General features: G+C 56.2%; 1 protein-coding gene across 3 annotated transcripts in view; it reads left to right on the top strand.

The window, feature by feature from the left end:
- The window catches only part of LOC122392349, a 52,107-nt gene that overhangs the window by 26,347 nt on the left and 4,594 nt on the right, over positions 1 to 21,166 (top strand). For 2 of the 3 annotated variants that reach the window (XM_043387127.1, XM_043387126.1), the window contains exons 10-41: positions 7 to 1,342; positions 1,621 to 1,730; positions 2,006 to 2,180; positions 3,030 to 3,436; positions 3,721 to 3,941; positions 4,305 to 4,605; positions 4,883 to 5,056; positions 6,124 to 6,284; positions 7,626 to 7,770; positions 8,102 to 8,274; positions 8,567 to 8,764; positions 9,074 to 9,296; positions 9,687 to 9,872; positions 10,147 to 10,431; positions 10,875 to 11,075; positions 11,397 to 11,534; positions 11,896 to 12,019; positions 12,441 to 12,581; positions 12,938 to 13,071; positions 13,421 to 13,729; positions 14,041 to 14,147; positions 14,352 to 14,460; positions 14,684 to 14,796; positions 15,101 to 15,213; positions 15,462 to 15,561; positions 15,828 to 15,954; positions 18,246 to 18,395; positions 18,710 to 18,806; positions 19,141 to 19,355; positions 19,763 to 19,910; positions 20,216 to 20,356; positions 20,728 to 20,945. In XM_043387127.1, the coding sequence (XP_043243062.1) occupies positions 7 to 1,342; positions 1,621 to 1,730; positions 2,006 to 2,180; positions 3,030 to 3,436; positions 3,721 to 3,941; positions 4,305 to 4,605; positions 4,883 to 5,056; positions 6,124 to 6,284; positions 7,626 to 7,770; positions 8,102 to 8,274; positions 8,567 to 8,764; positions 9,074 to 9,296; positions 9,687 to 9,872; positions 10,147 to 10,431; positions 10,875 to 11,075; positions 11,397 to 11,534; positions 11,896 to 12,019; positions 12,441 to 12,581; positions 12,938 to 13,071; positions 13,421 to 13,729; positions 14,041 to 14,147; positions 14,352 to 14,460; positions 14,684 to 14,796; positions 15,101 to 15,213; positions 15,462 to 15,561; positions 15,828 to 15,954; positions 18,246 to 18,395; positions 18,710 to 18,806; positions 19,141 to 19,355; positions 19,763 to 19,910; positions 20,216 to 20,356; positions 20,728 to 20,945 (6,780 nt within the window). The remainder of the gene's footprint in view (positions 1 to 6; positions 1,343 to 1,620; positions 1,731 to 2,005; positions 2,181 to 3,029; positions 3,437 to 3,720; positions 3,942 to 4,304; positions 4,606 to 4,882; positions 5,057 to 6,123; positions 6,285 to 7,625; positions 7,771 to 8,101; positions 8,275 to 8,566; positions 8,765 to 9,073; positions 9,297 to 9,686; positions 9,873 to 10,146; positions 10,432 to 10,874; positions 11,076 to 11,396; positions 11,535 to 11,895; positions 12,020 to 12,440; positions 12,582 to 12,937; positions 13,072 to 13,420; positions 13,730 to 14,040; positions 14,148 to 14,351; positions 14,461 to 14,683; positions 14,797 to 15,100; positions 15,214 to 15,461; positions 15,562 to 15,827; positions 15,955 to 18,245; positions 18,396 to 18,709; positions 18,807 to 19,140; positions 19,356 to 19,762; positions 19,911 to 20,215; positions 20,357 to 20,727; positions 20,946 to 21,166) is intronic. The other variant, XM_043387128.1, reaches the window with a different exon arrangement.

Below are 21,166 nucleotides of genomic sequence, written 5' to 3'. Positions count from 1 at the left end.
TTTCAGAGCTGCGCGCACCGTCGACTGCTGCACGTATGGCTTCTGCCGCTGCTGGCCGACCTACTGGTGCGCAGTTTCTCCCTCAGCTGCCGCTCTAACCTGCTGCGCTGTCGAGAGGAGGACTGGCAGAGCCACCTGCGCCGCTGGCGTGCTGACCCAACTGGACCGGATCCGCCGCGAGCGCTGTTTCAACGGGCGCCCACATCGGCCCCGCGGCCGCCGCCACCGCCACCGCCGGAGCCGACGCCGGCTCAGCGAGCTCAAACACAGCAGCAGACTGAGGCAGAGGTCGTGGAAAGGACAGGAGATGGGCAAATAACCGCTACCGATGGTCCCAGTGCAGATTGTGTCATAAACTCTGAAGACTCAGGGGCTAAAGGAGGAGAACAGGTCACTTGTGATGCTGAAGCTACGACGGAAGAGCTCGGAGAGCCGAGTTGTTCTGCCGGTGCTGCGGAGAGTCCGGCGAAGCTGGAAAAACCCGCGGACGACTCGGCTGCAGACGAGGGTATAGCTTCGGACGGTGGTGAGATTGGTGATAGCGATCCCACGGCTGATTCGTGCGCGGAGGCGGCAGAGACCCGCGCGATGCCTGCGGAACGGCCGCTGACTGTGACAGAGGAGTCTTCTGGAGATAATGGTGGCGTACAGACGGACCCTTTACCTCGGCCTGGTCTGTCAGAGTCGGCGGCTGAACAGAGGTCATCGATCGTCGACGTGCCTTTTGAGGACTGTACCGACAGGGCAGAGTCTGTCGAGGTCTCTGAGCGGCAGCTGTCGCCACTGGGTGAGGGCGCGGATAAGCTGAGTGAACGAATCTCACCTGCTCACATATATGATCAAGAGGTTGAACGAGACACCCCGGCGAGTATGGAAGCGTCCGCAGATCCCGCTCTGCCGGACACCGCGGTGACTTGTGCTGAGGACGTTCAGTCATCGGACCCAACGACATCGGCGCCCCAGACAGTCAACCGGGCGTGTTCCGACGAGACAGCTCACTCCACAGAGCCGACCTCCGAACCCACACAGTCCGATCCGGAGTTGGCCAAAGAACCTCCGGCGGCAGTCCCCGGCCCGAGCGCTCCGGTGGTGTCCGTCTGCGAACCTCAGCCGGAATCGGAACCGAAGCCAGAGTCGGAACCGGAGCCGGAGCCGCAGCCGGAACCGGTGCCGGCCTTCATACGCGAGTTCGGCAGAGGCCTGCGCCACGCCGCCTCCCGCCTGGCGGCCGCCGCTCGTCAGAGTGAGACGTCCGCGGCGCAGCTGAGGCACCTGGCGCTGCCGTCCCAGCTGCTCAGCGGGATGCCGGAGCTGTTCAGCACGGCAGTGCCGGCGCTGGAGGGTGAGTTTAGCCGCTGCAAGATGGACCATTGCATAAACGAAGGAATTAACGAACTAAAGAGTAAGCGTGCATTGCAACGAACGATCGAGTTTCCTCTTACGAATGAATTTATGAATGAAGCTGGTCTTGACGGCAGAATCTGCAGCCAGAATCTGGACGGCTGATACGCGGACTAACTTTTTATCATAAACATTGAAATATCTAACTGTTTGCCTCGTTTCATCCCTGCTCGGCTTATCGTGACCACTGCCGCAATCTGACTCGCCGGTACGTTTCAGACGCGGTTCGCGCCTGTGCTGACCTGATCTGGTCGGTACACGCCGACTCCGTCACAGAGGATGTTCTGGGACGGTATCTGGGCTTCCTGACGGCGCCCAACCCACCGGTGGTGAGCTCTCTCAGAATCTTATTGGTTATGCTTAGGCGCCTTGACAGTAACGGTCGTTCACGGAACACACCCTTACGGATACAGGTAGATAATTAGCTTGCGAACATGATACCTTGAGTGTGTGTTTCAAATCATGTTCAATTATTCTCCGGTCTACGATGGCCGTGGCCAATCAATTGCGTTTATTTGTTTGCATTTTCGGTTGATGATTATGCTGGATTATTTAAGCCTTACTCTGCTGGCCGATGACGAGTCTGACCTGTCTCTCTCGTCAGATGCCTCTGCTGTGGCCGCTGCCGCGTCTGTTCTCCGGCGCTCCGGCTCCGATCCACAGTGTGCAGTTCCCGGCCGGCGCGCCCGTGGAGCCGGCCGACCCGACTGTGCCGGCTGATGGCACCGCCGGCGGCATAGCGGACGTGCTGAAAATGCAGCGCGTTCACCGTGATAGACGTGAGCGGGGTCACTGGACGCCGCGCTCTGTACTGCTGACTATAAGTGATAGCACGGGGACGGTGTCAATCGATGGATATCCTTTATCCATATATACTACTTTCAACTTTGACAGTGAAACATGGCTTGAATGCTGCTTTTTTTTGTCAAGACATTAAAGGGACCCTCCCACCTTAACATTAGTTTTGAGTTGAGATAGCCAAGTTTGCGGCCAGGCTCAGAAACCACCATTTATCCTGGTCGCAACCCCCGCAGCTTTATGGTGTTCAAGAAATTTCTTCCCTTTACTTGCAGGGTGGGACCAGCGTGGTCCCTATCTCTTAACCATTACGGGAATCTGATGACGTCATCAGGCTTTCGAACGTCCGTTAAATGTTTGACTAAAACGTTTTGTAGCACGCGGTGGTATATGCTGCTTTGCGCGCAACAAATGCCGCACTTTCAAATAAAGTCGCTAGGAACAACGGAGATCCCAAAAAGTAAACAAAAGTAAGAGTCAAATATCTTGAAAACCGGTGAATATTTTTCGATGAAATTTGGTAGATATTCGTTTTTGCTCTTTCTGAACCGAGCGACATCACTTTCATGCCAATTCATTAACTTTTTTGAAGGTGGGAGGGTCCCTTTAAATTGAGGCACTTGTTTGCTGTTTGTGGCCACGAAAGTTTTTGACAGCTGACAATGGTGATTTATGGGCTCGTTGACTTTCAGCATGCTGCATTGATACTGTCTGCGAATACTAGTAAATATCCATTACCCACGACCTAGAGCAGCTGTGGGCCATTGCTGTAAGCCGGTGCGTCCCGCTTATATCAGCGTACTGACTCCCGTCCCATGTGTGTGTTACAGGCGTGGGCTCTGCGCTGGCACTCTCTGCGGCCGCGGTGCCTCTGGGCGGCCCCACCCGGCCCCTGGACCCGTTCGCCGGCTGCTCTGTCTCCCTGTGGCTGCGGCCGCTGCCTTCTGAAACCCCCGCCGCCTCCGCGCCGCCCTCCCCTCCGGCGGCCGCCGCGCGCTCGGAGGCTAAAAGCGGCGCAGCGTCCGAGCGGTCGCGGTGTCACGTGCTATCGGTGGGCGCTGCCGGTCAGCTGACGGAGCTGTGGCTGCAGAAGGACCGACGGCTGCTGGCGCGGCGGACGGAGAGCGCTGCGCTCACCTGTCGGGCGCTCAGTGAGGCGGCACTGTCCGCGCGGCCGGCGCCCGCCCGCTGGACCCACCTGGCCTTTCGACTGGTGCCAAATGGAGAGGTCATGACGGTGAGTATGTCTCCGATGTGGACGCTCCCAGGTCAGCGGCTCCGAGCTAAGACCGAAAGAGAATCAAGCTTTGATGCCTCCTGCCTCGCGTTCTTTCTGTTTGAAACTGCTATCAAAGCTCGTGTTACATTTAAGATTTCATCATAAGTTTTCCTCACATTGCGTGCTTAAGGGTCTACTGTATTTTATTAAACACTTTTATTGATTGACACACGTTCAAACCCGCCCGCTATGACTGAATGGGCCTCTTATCACCGTCTAACGGCTCTCCGCTCCCTCCCCAGCTGACGGTACACGTGGACGGCTGTGTCAGTGAGAGTGTGGACATCCCATCGGCCACCTGTGCCGGCTCAGCCGTCCTTCTACTTGGACACGGTGGCGGGGACGCCGGAGCCTCCTACGAGCTCAGCTCGGTGCTGGTGTTCTCTGAGCCGGTTCTAGACCTGGAGCACGCCTTCACCCTGCGCCTACTGGGACCCGACTGTGCCGACCTCACCGCCTGCTCGTAAGTGTGCACACGCTCACGGGGGTGTCGGATGGGATGGTAGACTGGTGCTTCATGTCGGCTCGTCGTCACCAGGGTGGCTAATGACGCTGATATTATGGCAAGCGAATGCATTTCCTATCCCGCAATTCAATAAATTTGGTATGCCGTATTTCATGGGGAAGAAGAGTTTCTACTTTCTATAAAAAAGTTGATTTTTACGCACGTTTCTGGCTTCTAGTTGGTCGTTCTCTGCTGGGAGATTAATGTTGAAGTCAGATGATAACATGCAAAAAGAACACATTTGTGTCCTATTTAATAATTCGAAGATTCCCGTTGTTTACCATCGCTATCACCTCCTGACCGCTGTACTGTCGTTTCTAGGTTCACCCCACTCAAGATCAACATCTCAGACAGCCTCACGGCCTCCGTTCTGAAGAAGGTCAACATCTCTCGGATCACCACCTCGTTCGGCGACCTCATCAAGAAGATGGAGCCGGCGCTGCTGCTGTCCTACAGCACTGCCGAGCCGGCGGTGGCGCTGTCTTTCCCGGAACCTGGAGCGGTGCCTCAGAGAAGGCCGGTGCTGTGGCGGTCCGCTGCTCGTCATCAGGTCACTCCTCGGCTGGTCACTGCCGTGGCAAGACTGGGAGGACTCAAGTTCTTCATGTATCTGTTTGCTAGGGTGAGTACCACCACTGAGTACTGGATAAGTAGGACGATCATTTGATTTGCATTGCGTGATTGATGTGGTAAAAGTTGTTCTTCGTATTGTCAATTCGTCAGTAGCCATTATTAGCAACAGCAGGCGTTTCAGTTGCATCACACGTCCGTGGTGTCCATGATTCATAATCATGCATTTCTCAGTCATAAGCTAGATAGTACTATTAATCGAAAAGTCACTGATATTCTATGTAACCTCTGCAAAAGATCATATGTGACAGCTCCTCTCCCACCCCTAGGTAGTGGAGCTGGGCGCCGACGGTCCCAGCCAGGCCACGGCTCTGCACGTGCTGCTCGCCGCCGCCTCCCACCAGTGGCGCTGGACCTGTGACGAGTCCGAGGACCTGCTGCCACACATGGTGGCCGCCGTGCTGGGCTCCAAACAGGCGGCCGTCGGTGGGCACATGCTCCAGGTCTGTGGGCGCGATGCGGTGTTGGTAGGGAAAATGGATAGGGGAACGATGTTAGAGTAAGGCTTGTGTGTGTGCTGCGGCTGCGCTGTGCTTAAGGGGTGGGAGAGATTCAGGTATTCTTTAAAAAAATGATGTTTTTCTTTGTGGCTTCTGATGGTGTTGTGGCTAAACGGTTTTGGAATGCGGTGGCTCTTTGGTCGCGATATGCATCATTTGTTATAATTTGTGACGTCTCTTGGTGTGAAGTTTGAGGATGTTGAAATGCTAACCGATCATAAACGCCCTCAGGGAGCTACACATGCCCACCCTTCCCCGTATGTCCGAAGTCCTGACTCCTCTCCCCGTCCAGGCATACCTACCTGTCCGCCTGCGTGGGCGGTGTCACCGTGCACCTGCGTGCTCCGGAGTTCTGACCTGCCCTCCCTCTCCTGTGTACCGCTAGGTATACCTCTCAGCCTGCATTGGCGGTGTGACCGTGCACCTGCGCAGTTCTGACCTCCCCTCCCTCTCCGTCCGTTCAGGTCTACCTCTCCGCCTGCATTGGCGGCGTGACCGTGCACCTGCGGAGTTCTGACCTCCCCGCCCTCCCCGTCTGTTCAGGTATACGTCTCCGCCTGCATTGGCGGCGTTACCGTGCACCTGCGGAGTTCTGACCTCTCATCCCTCCCCGTCTGTTCAGGTATACCTGTCCGCCTGTATTGGTGGCGTGACCGTACACCTGCGGAGTTCTGACCTCCCCTTCCTCCCCGTCTGTTCAGGTATATCTCTCCGCCTGTATTGGCGGCGTGACCGTGCACCTGCGGAGTTCTGACCTCCCCTTCCTCCCCGTCTGTTCAGGTATATCTCTCCGCCTGTATTGGCGGCGTGACCGTGCACCTGCGGAGTTCTGACCTCCCCTTCCTCCCCGTCTGTTCAGGTATATCTCTCCGCCTGTATTGGCGGCGTGACCGTGCACCTGCGGAGTTCTGACCTCCCCTCCCTCCCCGTCTGTTCAGGTCTACCTCTCCGCCTGTATTGGCGGCGTGACCGTACACCTGCGGAGTTCTGACCCCCCCCCGTCTGTTCAGGTATACCTGTCCGCCTGTATTGGCGGCGTGACCGTGCACCTGCGCGCTCCGGACGTACTGGCCGGCGTCAGCCTGAGCGACCCTGTGGTGCGCAGCCCGTCACTGCTGGTCGGCCTGTTCCGCCACTGGCGCTGCTGGCTCGAGCCACCCGCCGACCACAGGTCAGTGGAGGGACGTAGATGGACGGAGGTAGTGAGTGGAGGGCTGGGGGAACTACTGGGGAGTGGGTACCGTACCGACCACAATCACATGTCACTTTGAGGGTGAGGTGTAACTGCAGGTTTAGAGGAATTTTAAGGTATGAGCCGGCTTGGACAACCGGTGTCGTATGCTAAGGATGTTAATTTTAGTTCTTGTGCTGGCGCTTTCCTTTTATTATTCCATGGTGCTGTAGTTACGGAGTAGAGTTGCAAAATTTCCCTACCGCACTACCGGCATGCCGGTAATTTTTCACTACCGCAGGTTTTTCGTGGTATCTGGCATGTCTTGCCGGTAGCATGCCGGTATTTTTGATTTTGCACAAAAAATTATCAGCATATGATTCAAACTTTGGACACTAAGAGGCTATTGAATTGTAATAAGTTGGACAATGGGTGGCTGTTGGGTGGGGCGGTTACTGAAATTGCCAAAATGTGGCATCTTATGTAGGGGTAAGCCAAAATCAAGAATGCAGGTTTTTTAGTATGCCGGTAATTTGGCGGTTTTTGGCTTGGGGCGTGGTAGCATGCCGGTATCCCAGAAAATGTTTGTGGGGCGGGGCGGTGCCGGTAGCAACCCATTGGGAAAACTTTGCAACTCTATTACGGAGCGAGCGAAGCGAGCGTAGTCTTTCCTTAGATTAACGGAAATTTCTGAGTATCGGCCGTGGTCACGATACTGCGACGCTTATATCTCAGCAACCACTTGACCGATTTACACGCGGTAATTTTTGTGGGGTAGCTTCATTCCTTCTACCAAGTATTGGACTATTGCCGATGCATGTGGGTGACCCCTTATGCACGTGCCACGTGCAAAACGAAGAGGTGTCACTTTTGTAATTGTTGCAATATCTCGGTAAGCACTTGGCCGATTGCGCTGAAAGTTGGCATGTAGGTAGGCACCCACTAGGCAATGCATATCCATGTGCCAGAATTGAGGTGCTGCTGCACGTGCGCACTTGCAGGGGTCGATTCCAGATCTCGAGAACGGCTGGACCGATGGCGCTCAAATTTGGCACATGGTTAGGGACCGGTTAGTATGGTGCCGTGCAAAACTCAGTTGGGACCCATTTTACACGTGCGCACGTACAGGGTGCCGCTTCCAGATCTCGAGAACGGCTGGGCCGATTGTGCTCAAATTTGGCACATCGCGAGAGACCGGTTAGTAGGGTGCCGTGCACAAGTCAGCTGGAGGTACCTCGTCGAAATTTCGCACGTGCAAGGCTCACCCTCTCGCTCGCTCCGTTAGTCGCCCCAAAAGGCGTTATACTGGTTATATCTGTATATGATATTGTGCCGTTACAGTGATTTCGGCGGCCGGTGTCGCCTGCTCACGGAGGCGGTACGGACGGTGGTGTTGGTGCTCTCTGAACGCTACAAGTACCGTGACTTCAACCTGACGGTACTCCGTGAGAAGAGGCTGCTGCACGAAGTGCTAGAGTTTCTCACGGTGAGCACACACCCACAGGCGGTGCGGCTGGGTGCACCGCTGTTGCTAACTACCACACTTCTCTACAATACGAAGCTGTCTGTACTTGGCGCAGTTCATGCTTTTGTATTTGTCGTTGATGTACTTCATACTGTTAAGAAGATCACCAAATGTCTGCCCAGCTGAACGCCTTAAATTTGATCTCTGATGGATGCCGGTCACGACGTTTCCTTTGCTATATGACACGTCTTTTACTGTCAACGAAACCAGCGCCTGACCCGATGGAGATATGGTGCCATGGTGCCCCGACCCGCGCCGTGTCTGACCCTCCCTCTGTCCCTCCACTCTCCAGTCTCATTTCGTGGACGAGCGTGGCGAGCCGCTGCCGGCGCCGCTGGTGGACCAGCTGCTGCAGCTGCTGCAGTGCCTGGTGGGCACCCCGCCGTGTGCGTCCGCCCTCACCGCGCTCTGGCGGGCCGTGCTGCTGCTGCACCCGTCCAGATATATGTTCGTCTGCCAGACCAGGTAAGAGCGAAATTGGTTTGGATGGCTCGTGCAGACTGCCCCGTACAGACGGTCTGTACATACTGCCAGTATGAATTAGGGCCCGCACAGGCTGCCCCACCACGTAACGGATGCAATGTCGTCATGTTGGAAAACGCCTGTATATTCCCGTAAGCCCGGCTTTGTATCTTTTCATACACTCCGGTATGCGTTAAGTGCACGCCGAACGTCTCCGGCCAGCTTTTGTTGACTGTCCTCCGTCGAGTGCCATCGTCTTATTCCGCCCTGTCGCTGACCTATCACCGTCCCTCAGGTCGTCGTGCTACTACCTGCTCGACTCAGCGCTGACACACAGCCAGGAGCCGGCGGCCACCGAGCGGCTCTCGCTCTCCGTGGACTCGGCCGGCGGAGACGCTCCGTCGGGCGGGCCGCCGGTCGACCTGGCCGCTGACCTGGCCGACGGAAAACAGGAGCTGGTGAGCAGGTTCCTGGACAGCCTGCCGCCGCAGAGGTCAGTAGTCGCAGTGGAAGCTAGGGAGGAGGGGGGGGGGGGGGGAAAGGCAGCAGTTGAAGTGTTGTTTGCTTGATATGTCAGGCTGATGAGCTAGTATGTGGGCTGTTTGGACAAGCGGGAAATAAAGCGGGTCTGCAAACTGATAGAGTAAATCGCAATAACAGATCAGTCTCGTGGATCACACCCAAAAACTTCTTCCTAATATGCGCACTAGTGCACTCTTCCAGGCCGGCTATCATACCGTGACTTAGTCCACCACGTTTACAGCATTACGTGACATTTCTCTGTGGACTTTATGTTCCGCAGGTCGGCGCGCGCCCGCACCGTGTCGCCGGAGCGGCCGCCCGCCGGCGCCCGCGGCCGCAGCGGCAGCGTCTCGCCGTCGGAAGAGGCGGACACGCGCGCTGGATCCGTGCCACCCTCGCCGGTGCCCGTCGGCGAGACGCCGACCGGACCCTGCTCGCCGCTGCTGCTGCTCGCGCGGCGCATGCGCGGAGAGTCTGAGGCGTCAGAGGAGTCCGAGACTCAGGTGGGTGGACGAGCGGAGATTCTGATGACAGGGATAGGCTCTAACGGGCTGGTGAAGCTATAGTTAAAGTACTAATATGTATTTTCGATGGACCGCACGAATGTGTCAGTGTCCCGCGTTTCTTTCCTCGTAATTGGATTGTTGTCTGTTATTTGTTGCAGACAATATCGTAGCATCACGGTTAACTCAGCCTCGTTGTGACTCTCTAACGAGCACACTTTTGCACTGAAAGTTGTCTGACCGTAAGCTCTCCCACTCACTCTATACTGCAACTTGTTGCCAACACCCATAGCCACACCCCTCGCACCTCCCGTTTTGGCGTAACTTCCTAGCTCACACTTCTGAGTGTAAGTCCGAGAGTAAGTTTGATTATCCGTCCGTGTTTTCCAGAGTGTGTCGGACCGCTCGTCGGTCTCCGGCGGCCAGATGGCTGCCCGCCTGATGGGCCTGCTCGGCCCGGCGCTGCTGGCCCTCCCCGAACAGCACGTACCGGTTATGTGGGCAGAGGTACGCGCCCAGCACCTCTGTGTCATGGCCAATCATGACGAGCCCGCAGTGCGCGCCGCTGTTCTCAAGGTGAGCGGATTATGGGGTGGTAGGGTGGGGAGGGAGATTAGGATAGGTTGCCATCGTGGCTAGATGTCAAGGTTTTTCTTTCTGGCCAGACGTTGGGAAGTTTTGTCTTTGGCCATTATTGGATAAGCGAAGAAGAAAGTATGAGATATTAAATTGCTTGTTAAATTGTCACATAATTGCTGCGGCATTGGTATGTCAATATCGTAGCTCTCCTCATTATCTATCCCCTTAGGTCACGGTCGGTAACGCATCTGCTGCCCCACCTCACCCACAGCTGCTGCGCGTGTGGTGTCAGCGTGCACCAGCCTCCGCGCTACACCACTTCACCCGCGACTGCGGCTTCCACCTACTGGGTAACCAGCTGCACTCCCACCCCGCCACGGCTTCTGTACTGGAGGCGAGCCGTCGGATGGTGCTGGCTGCCCCGCCGGGCCGCGGGCCCATCCAGCAGGTGCAGGCGGGCGCTCTGACTCTGCTCCTGGCCCTGCTGCCCGCCTCCATCGGTGACATCAGCGTGTGTCACAACATCATCAACTACCTGGAGCTGATCGTCACTGGGGTGCGTGCACAGAGTGGAGTAGCGGGTGCTGGGGCGAGTATAACTGGTAGGAGTGGAAATAGGGCGGTTTAATGGTTGGCGAGTGTTTAAAAGATACAATGGGACGAGTGTGTAGTGTAGAGATGAGCGACAGTGGGCAGTGTATGGATGAGCGAGTGGCGAGTGTTACCCGTAAACTAGAGGTGGACGGCGTGGGAGAGCCGGGGAGTGGGTTGACAGGGTTTGTGTGAGCGGAAAGGGTCTAAATTATAAATGTTTGATGGAGCCGCGAGAAGGGATTGGTTAAACAGACGGTGTCGTGGATCCCTCACAGCTAACTGAACGGTCTGTGCAACTCCCCAATTAGATCTCCCACGATGTCTGGCTGGGATCAACTCGCTTCCCAATCAAGCCACTGGCGTGTGATCTTCGCCTTACTCTCTATCCTGTTCGTCCCTGCCCAGGTGGAGCACTGGATCGGCGCGCTGCTGGATGACGGTCTGGTCGAGTCGGTGTGCGGTGCGGCCGTCCGGCTGGCCCACCTGCCTCTCCAGCTGACTGATCTGGGTACCAGTCAGAGGCAGATCCTGTACGACGACATCACCCGACTGCTGACCTCGCTCACCAAGAGGCTGGTGCTGTCCACACAGTCCAAACACTTCCAGGTGGGAAGTGGGAACATATTTTCTCACTGTTGGCTGCATACTTTTAAGTGAAATTCTTCGGTTGATCTTGATGCCTTTTTACCATTAAGAGCAACGGAAATATTTGAGTGAAAGGAAACACGTGTTGACTGTTAAGCTATGAAAAGCAATACATACATAGCATGCAAACATAATGCATTATTGTTTTCTTAAGCTCATTTGTCAATACGGGCTGCTCGGTGCCGGCTCTAGTTGTTCAAGATTACTTTACTACTCTAGTTGTTAGCCGCCGCTGCGATCCTCCAAGCTGACTCTTCCCTGTACCCACCGCCCCCGGATCAGGTGTTGTACGACCTTCTGCTCGTGCTCAACTACCTATACGAGGAGGAGCACCGGCAGTGCGGGCCCGGATCCACACCCACTGTGACCGTGGTGCGACTGGAGTTCGACGTCGTCGAGGCTGCACTGTCCACCATTTTGGTAAGGGATGCACGTAATCTGGATCGCTGTGTAATGATCTCGCTCGCTCATTTATTACCGAGGAACGATGTTCATTGAAGCCGAGCTTATTAACTGTTAGGTGGCGAGGGTTCAACTGCAAACGTCTACTATCGGAAAAGTTAATATAGCGTTCCCAGTGCTAAGCCCTTTTTTCTGCGACGTCAACCATTGGGCGAAAACCTTGATTTCCATTAGGATGGCCGCGGATGTATGAGCAAATATCTCCATAATATTTCAATGGCATCATCATAAGCTTTTGTCCACAATCGCCCACTGCCAAGCCCGCCTCTCCACCCTTACGCCGACCTAATCTAATCCTCCCCCGATCTCCCGTCGTCAGGACTCTGTGAATCAGATAGTGGCGGACGGTGATCGGCCGCGACAGGTGGTACCCTCGCGCTGGGAACTCAGCGAGCGACACCGACGGATCCTACTGCTGGCGGTGGACATCATAACCTACCTGGGTAAGATGGCGAGGAGTGGACACTGAAAGGGAGAGAGTAACACGGGCGGGCCGTGCACGGGAATGGTAGGAACTAGGAACCTTGAGACTGAATGGATCAGGACTGACTGCTCTGACTGAGTGAATACGGAACACTGAACCGACATGGTTTTTCGATTATTCTCATTAATTTCCTATGTTTTTTGAAAGACGCCTTATTCATTGAACATTGTTAACTTTCAACTCCCTCCAATATTCCGCCAACACATATAACTGTTCAGACCGCTATCACCATGCCCTCGACCCGCAAAGCCAATGACGCTGCACCTTCATCGACCCCACGAATCCCATCTGTCTTAATGTGCATTCACCGCCCCTCTTACCCCGTCTGCCCCCGAGTGTGCCAGTCTCTGACCCTGCCTGTCCCACTGTGCGCCTCTCAGACCCGGCGGACGTGACGGAGCACACGGTGCGGTTCCTGGAGTGGCTCCTGCCCATGGTGGCCGTGTGTGTACAGACGCCGTTGGCCGAGGGGCGCGCCGAGCCGCTCCGACAGAACCGGCCCGGACTCAAAACGGCGCTCGGTGAGTAGGAGACGTGTGCTGTCAGTTTAATTGCGGGTGAAGTGGCCAGTATTGTGCAGTCATATGGTTCTATAGATGTGCTCAGTGTCTTATTCGTTTAGTTGCGTTCGTTTGGTGTGTGAGTAGTTTTAAAATATATGAAAAGGTGAAGTCGCGGTGATTGCAAGTCCTGTCAGGTTTTGTCCAAACATCTCGAATATACGTGTAGAGTTCGCATGATTTCGTGGATACATCTCTGAACCAAGGACGTCTTTGACAACTTCAGTTGTGCTGTTTTTATCACCCAGTACGCCGTTGATAAGTAACTCGTTCTTCTGATATACTCATCTCCACCCACCCCTGCCCTCGCCCCTCAGGGACTCTGCTGGTGACCCTGAGCTCCCCGGACTGGCCGTCCGAGGTGCGGGTGCTCGTGGCCGTGTTCCTGGCTCAGATGGACACCCAGGTGGACGCCGTGCTACAGGCCTCGCTGCTCAACACCGCCAGCAAGGTGTGGGATTGAGACACCGCCGTGGGGTCCCAAAATCCGCCGTTGGGATCCCATTTACCCGGCCGCGTGTTTCCACGATCGCCACAGTGCGTTGTATCGGGTTCTGCAGGGAACTGGAAGACCGGTGCTGGTGAAATAATACTATTGTCTTCTTAGTCGCCCTGCAATGTCACTGACACTGTGGTGTTTGATACGCTAATGACATGAGTTTGAGAGCTACATGTAATATGAGTTTGAAGCTAAACAGGTGTATTTTGCTGCGCCATAACCTGGCTTGTGTATCCGTTAAGCGCTAGCTTGGTATATGCATGACAGTCGTGGTGTTGACACTAACTACCGTCTACCCCAGGCGTACCAGTTCAGCCTGTTCTTCCACGAGTTGCTGCACTCGTCCGACCTCAGCTCGGACCCGGCCTCGGCCGTCGAGTCCACCTCCGGCTCCATCAACTCATCCCCGGACGAGCCGCCCGCCAGTCCGGTCACCCCCGGTCCGGCGTCGGCGTCCGGCCGGCCCCCGAGCTGGTCAGCGCCTCCCTCGGACGGTCGGAGCCGCGGCCTGCGCTCGGCAGCCACATCGGGTCGGCACGGAGCGCTCAGCGTGGTGGCTGAGGCCCTGGAGAGGAACGGTCTACCCTCGCCACCACCGCCGCCCACTCAGGTACGGGGAATCACAGAATCGGCTGATGCGTGATTTTTGGGGGCATGGAGCTAGTCAGTCCTTACCCGTGATTTGTCCGAATAGCACCCCTTCCAGGTATGTCTTGCTAGACCGTCTATTAGTCTGTCTCTGGCGATTTCAGTGGCTCGCTTGGTGAGCTGATTGATCTTGACCGCATATTTTCTTCTTATGGGCAAGTGTATAAAATAGGTATGACTATCCTGCCTACTGCTGTCCGGTCCGATATTTGTGTAGGTTGACCGACCGTTTTTCCCAGCACATCTGACTGTCTTGGTGTGCTTTGTTGCCAGAAGGGCGCCCAGTGGACAGTGGTAGAGACCACCATTCGACTGTGGAGACAGGAGCGGGCCGAGAGGCGAGCCGAGTGGCGCAAAAACCTCGTGGCCGCCGAGAAAAGGTGAGAACAGACTTGACACCGCTGAGGTCGAGTCGCTGAAACAGTCTTTGCTTGAGAGCTACTCCTTGTCATTAATTCTCATCATTTTTATATGCGTCATTTGGTGTTCGGTTTAGTCCAATCAATATGTATGATAGGCGATTTGCACCCTGGTGTGCGCCTGCCCCGCTGTTCTGATGCCGCCTATTCCCTGTGTGTCCCCAGGGCGATGCAGTGTTACGAGAACCACTACCACCGTGTGTGCGAGGCGGCTCACCGTGCCACAGAGATCACCACGTGTCATCAGAACGAGGCGCGCCGGGCGCACCTTCAGGTGAGTTCCCTTCGCCCTCCCAGCGCGTCGGTCACGGTCGACGACGGTCTTCAACGGGCTTTCGTACTGTCCGTTACTACTTGGTGTTATGATACAAGCCATGGAGTCTCGGACAGGGAATTGTTCGTTATGAATGATAATTCACTAACTGTAAGCCGAGTGGCTCTTCGTCGTATACTACCCACTCTAACCATATAATTGACGATCGTACACTTCTATTCAGGTGCTCCGAGCGTCTGCGATGCTGCAGTCCCGCGTGGAGTCTGCGTGGCGACGGGTGGTCAAACAGATGGCCGACCAGGGCGCGCCCTGGGCACCGCCGCAGGCGCAGCACAGGTGCGTAGATTTTGTGTATTTCATATCTTACATCACCAGGCCGAACCAGCAGCTTTGCTGATGAAGTCGAAAAGCAATTAACGATCATAAGCGATGGGCATGCAGCAAATAGTGATAAGTGTGGATGAATAGGCCTCTTACACACTAAAACCAATGAAAATGTCATATGTTGAAGATGACCTGATAACAAAACTACAAGGCAATGACCCACCTCTCCAATTTATAGTAATGTTCAAGTAATATCCGTCGTTTGCAATGTTCACGCTATTCGAGTTCACACATCGCTGTGTTCTCTCTCGGTCAGTTTCTGGGAGCTGGACCCGACCGAGGGCTACCTGAGGCAGCGGAACCGGCTGAGAAAGACCCGGCTGAACCTGGCCGCACGCTTCTTCCAGCCGGCCGCGGCCAAGTGTGTCGGTAAGTGACGAACGAGGGTGGTAGTTGGTATCTCAATGTTTAATCAGTAGCGACCGGCGACTGTGTCGCAATTACTGTATCTTGCGTTATAAGTAGCGCACTTTGTTGCATCGTAATTAATAAGTGTGCGTCATAATATAGCAACTAGCTACCAAAAAATGAACGTCCTTCCTCTGTTTCATTTCGATATTTGATGGTCTCCTGCCGCCCGATGTGGTTATTTACTTCTGAGTGTTTGTCTGTTTCAGAGAGCGACCGTCTGCCAGCTCCGCTGTCCTACCTGTTCTCATCGAGCGCTGCCGAGGTCTCGTCACAGTACATCGAACAGTTCCACATGGACAGAGTCAGGTCAGTTAGAGGAGCCTCCCCCAGTCACCCGATTAAGGTCTCTTCCCGGTACATCGAACAGATTCACAGGGACCGTTTCAGAGGGACAGCTTCACAGGGATCAGTTTCTAGAGGTCTCCGCCCCCTATAGTTGCGAATCTGAGGCTTTCTGTCATCTTTCATCTAAGTTAGGGCAACCTGAGAGCACGTGAGGGTCATAAATGATCATTCATAATGGTCTTTTCGTGATTCTAATGGACGATAACCTGACTTACCCTTTCCCGCAGGTACATGACGCCGTGCGAGGTGATCGCTCTGGATGGCGGGGTGCCCGGCGAGGTACTGATCAGCGACTCCAACCTCTACTTCGTGGTGGACAGGACCGCCTCAACGGGCTCGTCAGTAGCCGGCATGGTGAGTGGGCTTCCTGGGTACCTGACTTTCCTTACCTCTTTATCTCTCTTCCTCTCTACTTTTTCGCCAGCAGCTGGCGCGGTGATTCATGCTCCTTCTTCTTCTTCTTCTTCTTCTTTTGCACCTCACCCGTCGCCCCCCTAGGGGGACGACGGCGCAGGCGGGTCGACCGGAGGGTCGGTCCGCCCGACAGCCCGGATGAATTCAATCACCAACGGCGCCGGTCCGCCGAGGACGTCCCCCAGGCTCGGGTTGAGTCCCCAGCGGCGGCGCCGCGCAGCCTCGTAGGCCGGACAGTCGGTCAGCAGGTGGGCCGCGCTGTCCGGCTCGCCGCACGCAGGGCAAGCCGCGTCCACCGCCAGGCCTAGGCGGTGGGCGACGTCCCGCGTGAGCGGCGACGCGCCCGTCCGCAGCTGGGAGAGGGTACATGCCTCCCAGCGGGACAGGTCGTTGTGGCCCGGTGTGGGCGCCGGGTGGGGGTGGGACGCTCTTGTTCTCGCGTCGACCATCGTCCCCACCCGGCGCCCGATCGCGCTTCTGGCGCTGGCGAAGTCGATCTGGACGTCCGGCTGCTCCGCAGCGGCCGCTTCGCCGGCCAGCTGGTCGGCGTGTTCGTTTCCGTCCAGGCCAGCATGCCCCGGCACCCACTGGAAGGTGACGGTGGTGCCACGCTCGCTGAGGGTGTGTAGGCATTCCCAGATGTCGGCGGCCAGGGCGGTCACCTGGCCGGCCGGTCCCCTCTGGAGCTGCTGCAGGCCGGACTTGGAGTCGGTTAAAAGGCGGACTGCGCGGACGGACTCCCGGTCTTCTTCAGGTAGAGAGGTTATCACAGCCAGTGCTTCCCTGATGGCGGTAAGCTCGGCACGCAGGCTGCTGCACACTGCGCCGGCCGGGGCCCTGATACGTTCCTCACGGCCAAGGCAGTGGAGCTGGATCAGCGCGCCCGCGCCGCCACATGTCGTCCCCTCTCTCGCCGACCCGTCCGACCAGATGGTGACGTCTGCGGGCGGCAGGAGCTCTATGGCCCGGAGCGCCGCCTCTCTGCGCTTGTCGGGGGGGGGGGGGGGTCTGTGCGACGCGTGGGCGCGGGCAGGTCCACCACAAAGTGGGCGGGGGTCCTCTCCACTGTCCAGGGCGGCCGGCACTGGTACAACGCCAGTGGTTCAGTCGGCAGCCGCTTTAGCCCGGCTTCGTCGGCGATCCACCGGCCCACCCGCCTGAGACACGGCTTCTTGGTGAGCACCGCGTCCTCGTCGGGCGGCTTCGGTGGCGGCCTCCGCGCCGCCTCTGCCTGCGTGCAGTCTCTCCGCCAGGCCAGGTGGGCTCGGTACTCCAGCCGGGGCCGCACCTCCTTCTCCAGGAGGGTCCTGGCAGGATCGAGTGCGGGGAGTCTGGCGAGGCGCTGGCACTCCTGTCCGGCCAGCTGCTTCGCGCGCAACGACAGTGGCGGGAGGTCGGCTTCGGCGAGCAGGGCGTCCGTGCGAGTCAGACGGATGCAGCCGGTGATGAGGCGAGCACACTTGTTCTGTTCGGCCTCCAGTCGCTCCCTGACGGACGGCGCTGCATGTGTACCAACTACGGCGGCGCCGTAGTCAAATAGCGCTCGCACGTAGCCGATGTAGGCGGTCCGGAGAGTGCGACGGTGGCTGCCCCATGTCTTTCCTGCCATCGCCTGCAGACATCGTCGTCGTCGGGCCATCTTCGCCTTCAGATCGGAGACGTGTTCAGCAAAGGTCAGCTGCGGATCGAACTTGATGCCGAGGAAGGTCGGGTGTTCGGTGGCGGTGATCTCCTGTCCGTGGAGCTTCAGATTTGGCCGGACTCTTCCTCTCTGTTGTTTGGGGTCGAGCGAGAAGAGGGTGCTCGTGCACTTGGAGACGCTGGGCGTCACCTTCCACCGCGTCAGCCAAGCGCCGATGCTGTCCAGACACGGTTGGAGGTGGGCGTCGCACTCTTCCGGCGTGCGGGCGTCGGCCAGTAGCGCCACGTCGTCCGCGAACAGGGATCGCGACACGCCCTCCGGTAGGCCCTCGTTCATGCTCCTTCTCCCTTCCTCCCTCTCTATTCCTCCCCGCCTTGTTCCCTCCCATCTCCCCTTTTCATCCCCCTTAGGCACTCGGCCCGTTAAGCCGATGTTTGCATGATTTCCGGCCTGGGGACCCTAAACCTCCAAATCATCACCATCCCCGTTTTATCAAGTGCTGGGCTCGTCAGCGCGGCTACCAGCGCTGGCCTCACCCTCTCTGTTGTCCCATGTCCTGGTCTAAACACCCTCCCCCCGTGTTTCACAGGTGCTGGGCTCGTCCGAGTGCGGCTACCAGCGCTGGCCGTGTGAGGACATTCGCGAGCTGCACCGTCGCCGGTACGAGCTGCGGGAGTGTGCCGTGGAGCTGTTCATGAGCACTGGGCACACCCACCTCATCACATTCAGCACCACGGAGGTAGGCGGACGGAGAGATCTGAGTAGGTGTCAGACTATAAAGGGCCTATTGCCATAGCCCTCAGTGTCGGTTAGACGGCCGGTGTTGTCACCGTTAAAATCACGTGTCACTGTGGCACTGCTTTGTTTTTCATATTATTTTTTGCTTCCTTTGGCCACTTGTGATTTTCCTCTTTGTACCACTTTGCGTTTTTATTGTGACCTGGTATTTTTGTTACCTGGCAAAGTGTGTCCCTGTTAAATGTACCACAATGTGTCGCCACTCGACATCATTGACTCGTCATGTCTGACCGTGCCTTATGTCCTGTCCGGCAGGCCCGTGAGCGGTTCCTGACGGAGGTGTTTACCTGTCCCGGTCTGCAGCTGGTAGAGTGCGACTCGCTGGCCGACCTGACACAGCGCTGGCGAGACGGTCAGTGGATGATCACAAGGCTGACCACACGGCCAACGGTCACTAGCGGACTCGGGGTGTGGTGGTCCTGCGGGAACTGTAACGTTCGGTTGAGCTCACGGAAATTGCCGATCGGATGCGCGGATGCTGCTGCATAGTAGACTTGAGAGATTAATGCTAAGACACAACTTACTTTCTTGGAATACCAGCTTAACACATCACACTCTAAAAGCATGCTGAATATTCACACCTGCCGCTGCAGTTCCAGTGCCACAACTAGAACCGTTCCTCTATTTGTTGACTTATCGCCTTGCATCTGACCCTACCCTCCCTCCCATTCTCTGTGTCCTGGCAGGCTCCCTGACCAACTTCGAGTACCTGATGCACCTGAACAAGATGGCCGGCCGGACGTTCAACGACCTGATGCAGTACCCGGTGTTCCCGTTCGTGGTGCGCGACTACCGGTCGGCCAGCCTGGACCTGAGTGACCCGGCCGTGTACCGCGACCTGCGCCGGCCCATGGGCGTCCAGGACCCCACCCGGGAGGCCTACTACGTGGAACGGTACAAGGTACGACAGGGCACGCCTGGCCGACAGCCTAGTTGGACACAATTTTATAACTGACGTATAAGGTCAAAAATTGGATGGTCACATGGCGTAACTAGGTGTGGAAATTGAAAAAAAAAAATATTGGACACGTTGAACTGTGTAGAATATCGTTGTTTTGTTTTGTTTTGCTGTCTGGCTTTGTTTCTTCCAATGCATTCTTGTCTCGCATGTGTATTGCACGACAATGATCAGGTCCGGTATAATAACCAACCGGTCGTTATTTGTCAGAGTACCCTGTCTCCGATACCGGCAGACTGCACTAAACGGTTCTCACCCCCGTCTTACAGTACCTGCAGTCGGAGATGTTTGGCAGTCCCGAGCGGCTGGGCGTTGACGGCCCGTACTGACGCCCTCCCCCTGTCTTACAGTACCTGCAGTCGGAGATGTTCGGCTCCCCCGAGCGGCTGGGTATCGACGGCCCGTACCACTACGGCACTCACTACTCAAACTCGGGCATCGTACTGCACTTCCTGGTCAGGATGCCGCCCTTCACACAGCTCTTCCTCAAGTTCCAGGGTAAGTGCAGACTGGGAGAAGTTAGTCTGCGCCGCCACTGGCAAACAGTAGACATATAAAACACTGGCTAAAATATGTGGACAAATCTATAAGGTCTTAATTTTCCGTATGTTTCTATGCATCATGTATTATGCACAGAAATATTTATTGGAAACGCTACCGCAGAAATGTTCAACGCATTCGTTGATGAACAGTTATTTCTCGTGTCGCCTGCCCGTGATGTTCCCGGTGAAGTGTCGAATATATCAAGCCTACACCCTTTCCAGTCTTAAACGTTGCCCCCTGTTCTGTTTCTGTATCGGCAGACGGCAATTTCGACCTGCCGGACCGGACGTTCCACTCTGTGGAGCAGGTGTGGCGTCTGTCCAGCTCCGCCTCCAACACCGACTTCAAGGAGCTCATACCAGAGTTCTACTTCCTGCACGAAATGTTCGCCAACAGTCAGGGTACGTGGCAGCGGCGCAGCGGTGGCTCCATCTCCGATACAGTGATGTAGCCGAACAGCCTTTTGACCAGCGATGAGCGAGACAGTTATTCCAGTGATTATTCAGTATTCACGCTAAAGCTGACGTCATTTGAAGCCATGTTTAGTTTTTAGAGGGTCGTTTTCTGTGTCTTAGTCACCTCAAAACTGGCCCCGTGTATTGTGCACTGCACAACTGCGTCTCAAATTCCACACCGGCACGCTGCCATAACTTTAACCGGCCCTTCGTCAGCCTATCAGGACGGCGCTAGCCTGATGTAGTTATTCGCCCTACTGTATTCGCCCCTACCACTACACTGCCCTTAATGACCGCTCGTCCGCCTCTGTCTACAGGATTCCAGATCGGTCGCCGCCAGTCGGGTCAGTCGGTGGACTCTGTGGTGCTGCCGGACTGGTGCCAGCACTCGGCGCGCCTACTGGTGCTGGTGCTGCGCCAGGCGCTCGAGTCGGAACTGGTGCGCCGAGAGCTGCCCCACTGGATCGACCTGGTGTTTGGGTACAAACAGACGGGCCCGGCGGCCGTGCAGGCGGTCAACGTGTTCCATCCGGCGGTGAGTGAGGGTGGGGGACCGCCGCGGGAAGCGCCGATATACTAGTGTTGTTAGACGTTATTGTTGGTTGACATGCAGAGTGCACAAATGCACATGCATAGATAAAAAAGGATTGAGGAATGTAAGCGTAGCACTGCTATTAAGTCATATTGCTATTGTGTTGCTCCGTTGTTTTTGTTTCGGTCAAACGTTGAATTATTTTCATTTGCGTCTTTAATCAT

The sequence above is a fragment of the Amphibalanus amphitrite genome, unplaced genomic scaffold, assembly GCF_019059575.1.
Source record: "Amphibalanus amphitrite isolate SeventyFive unplaced genomic scaffold, NRLGWU_Aamphi_draft 000483F_arrow, whole genome shotgun sequence".
Classification (NCBI taxonomy): domain Eukaryota; kingdom Metazoa; phylum Arthropoda; class Thecostraca; order Balanomorpha; family Balanidae; genus Amphibalanus; species Amphibalanus amphitrite.
Note: the sequence above shows the minus strand (reverse complement) of the source record. Positions and strands in the feature narration are given on the sequence as shown.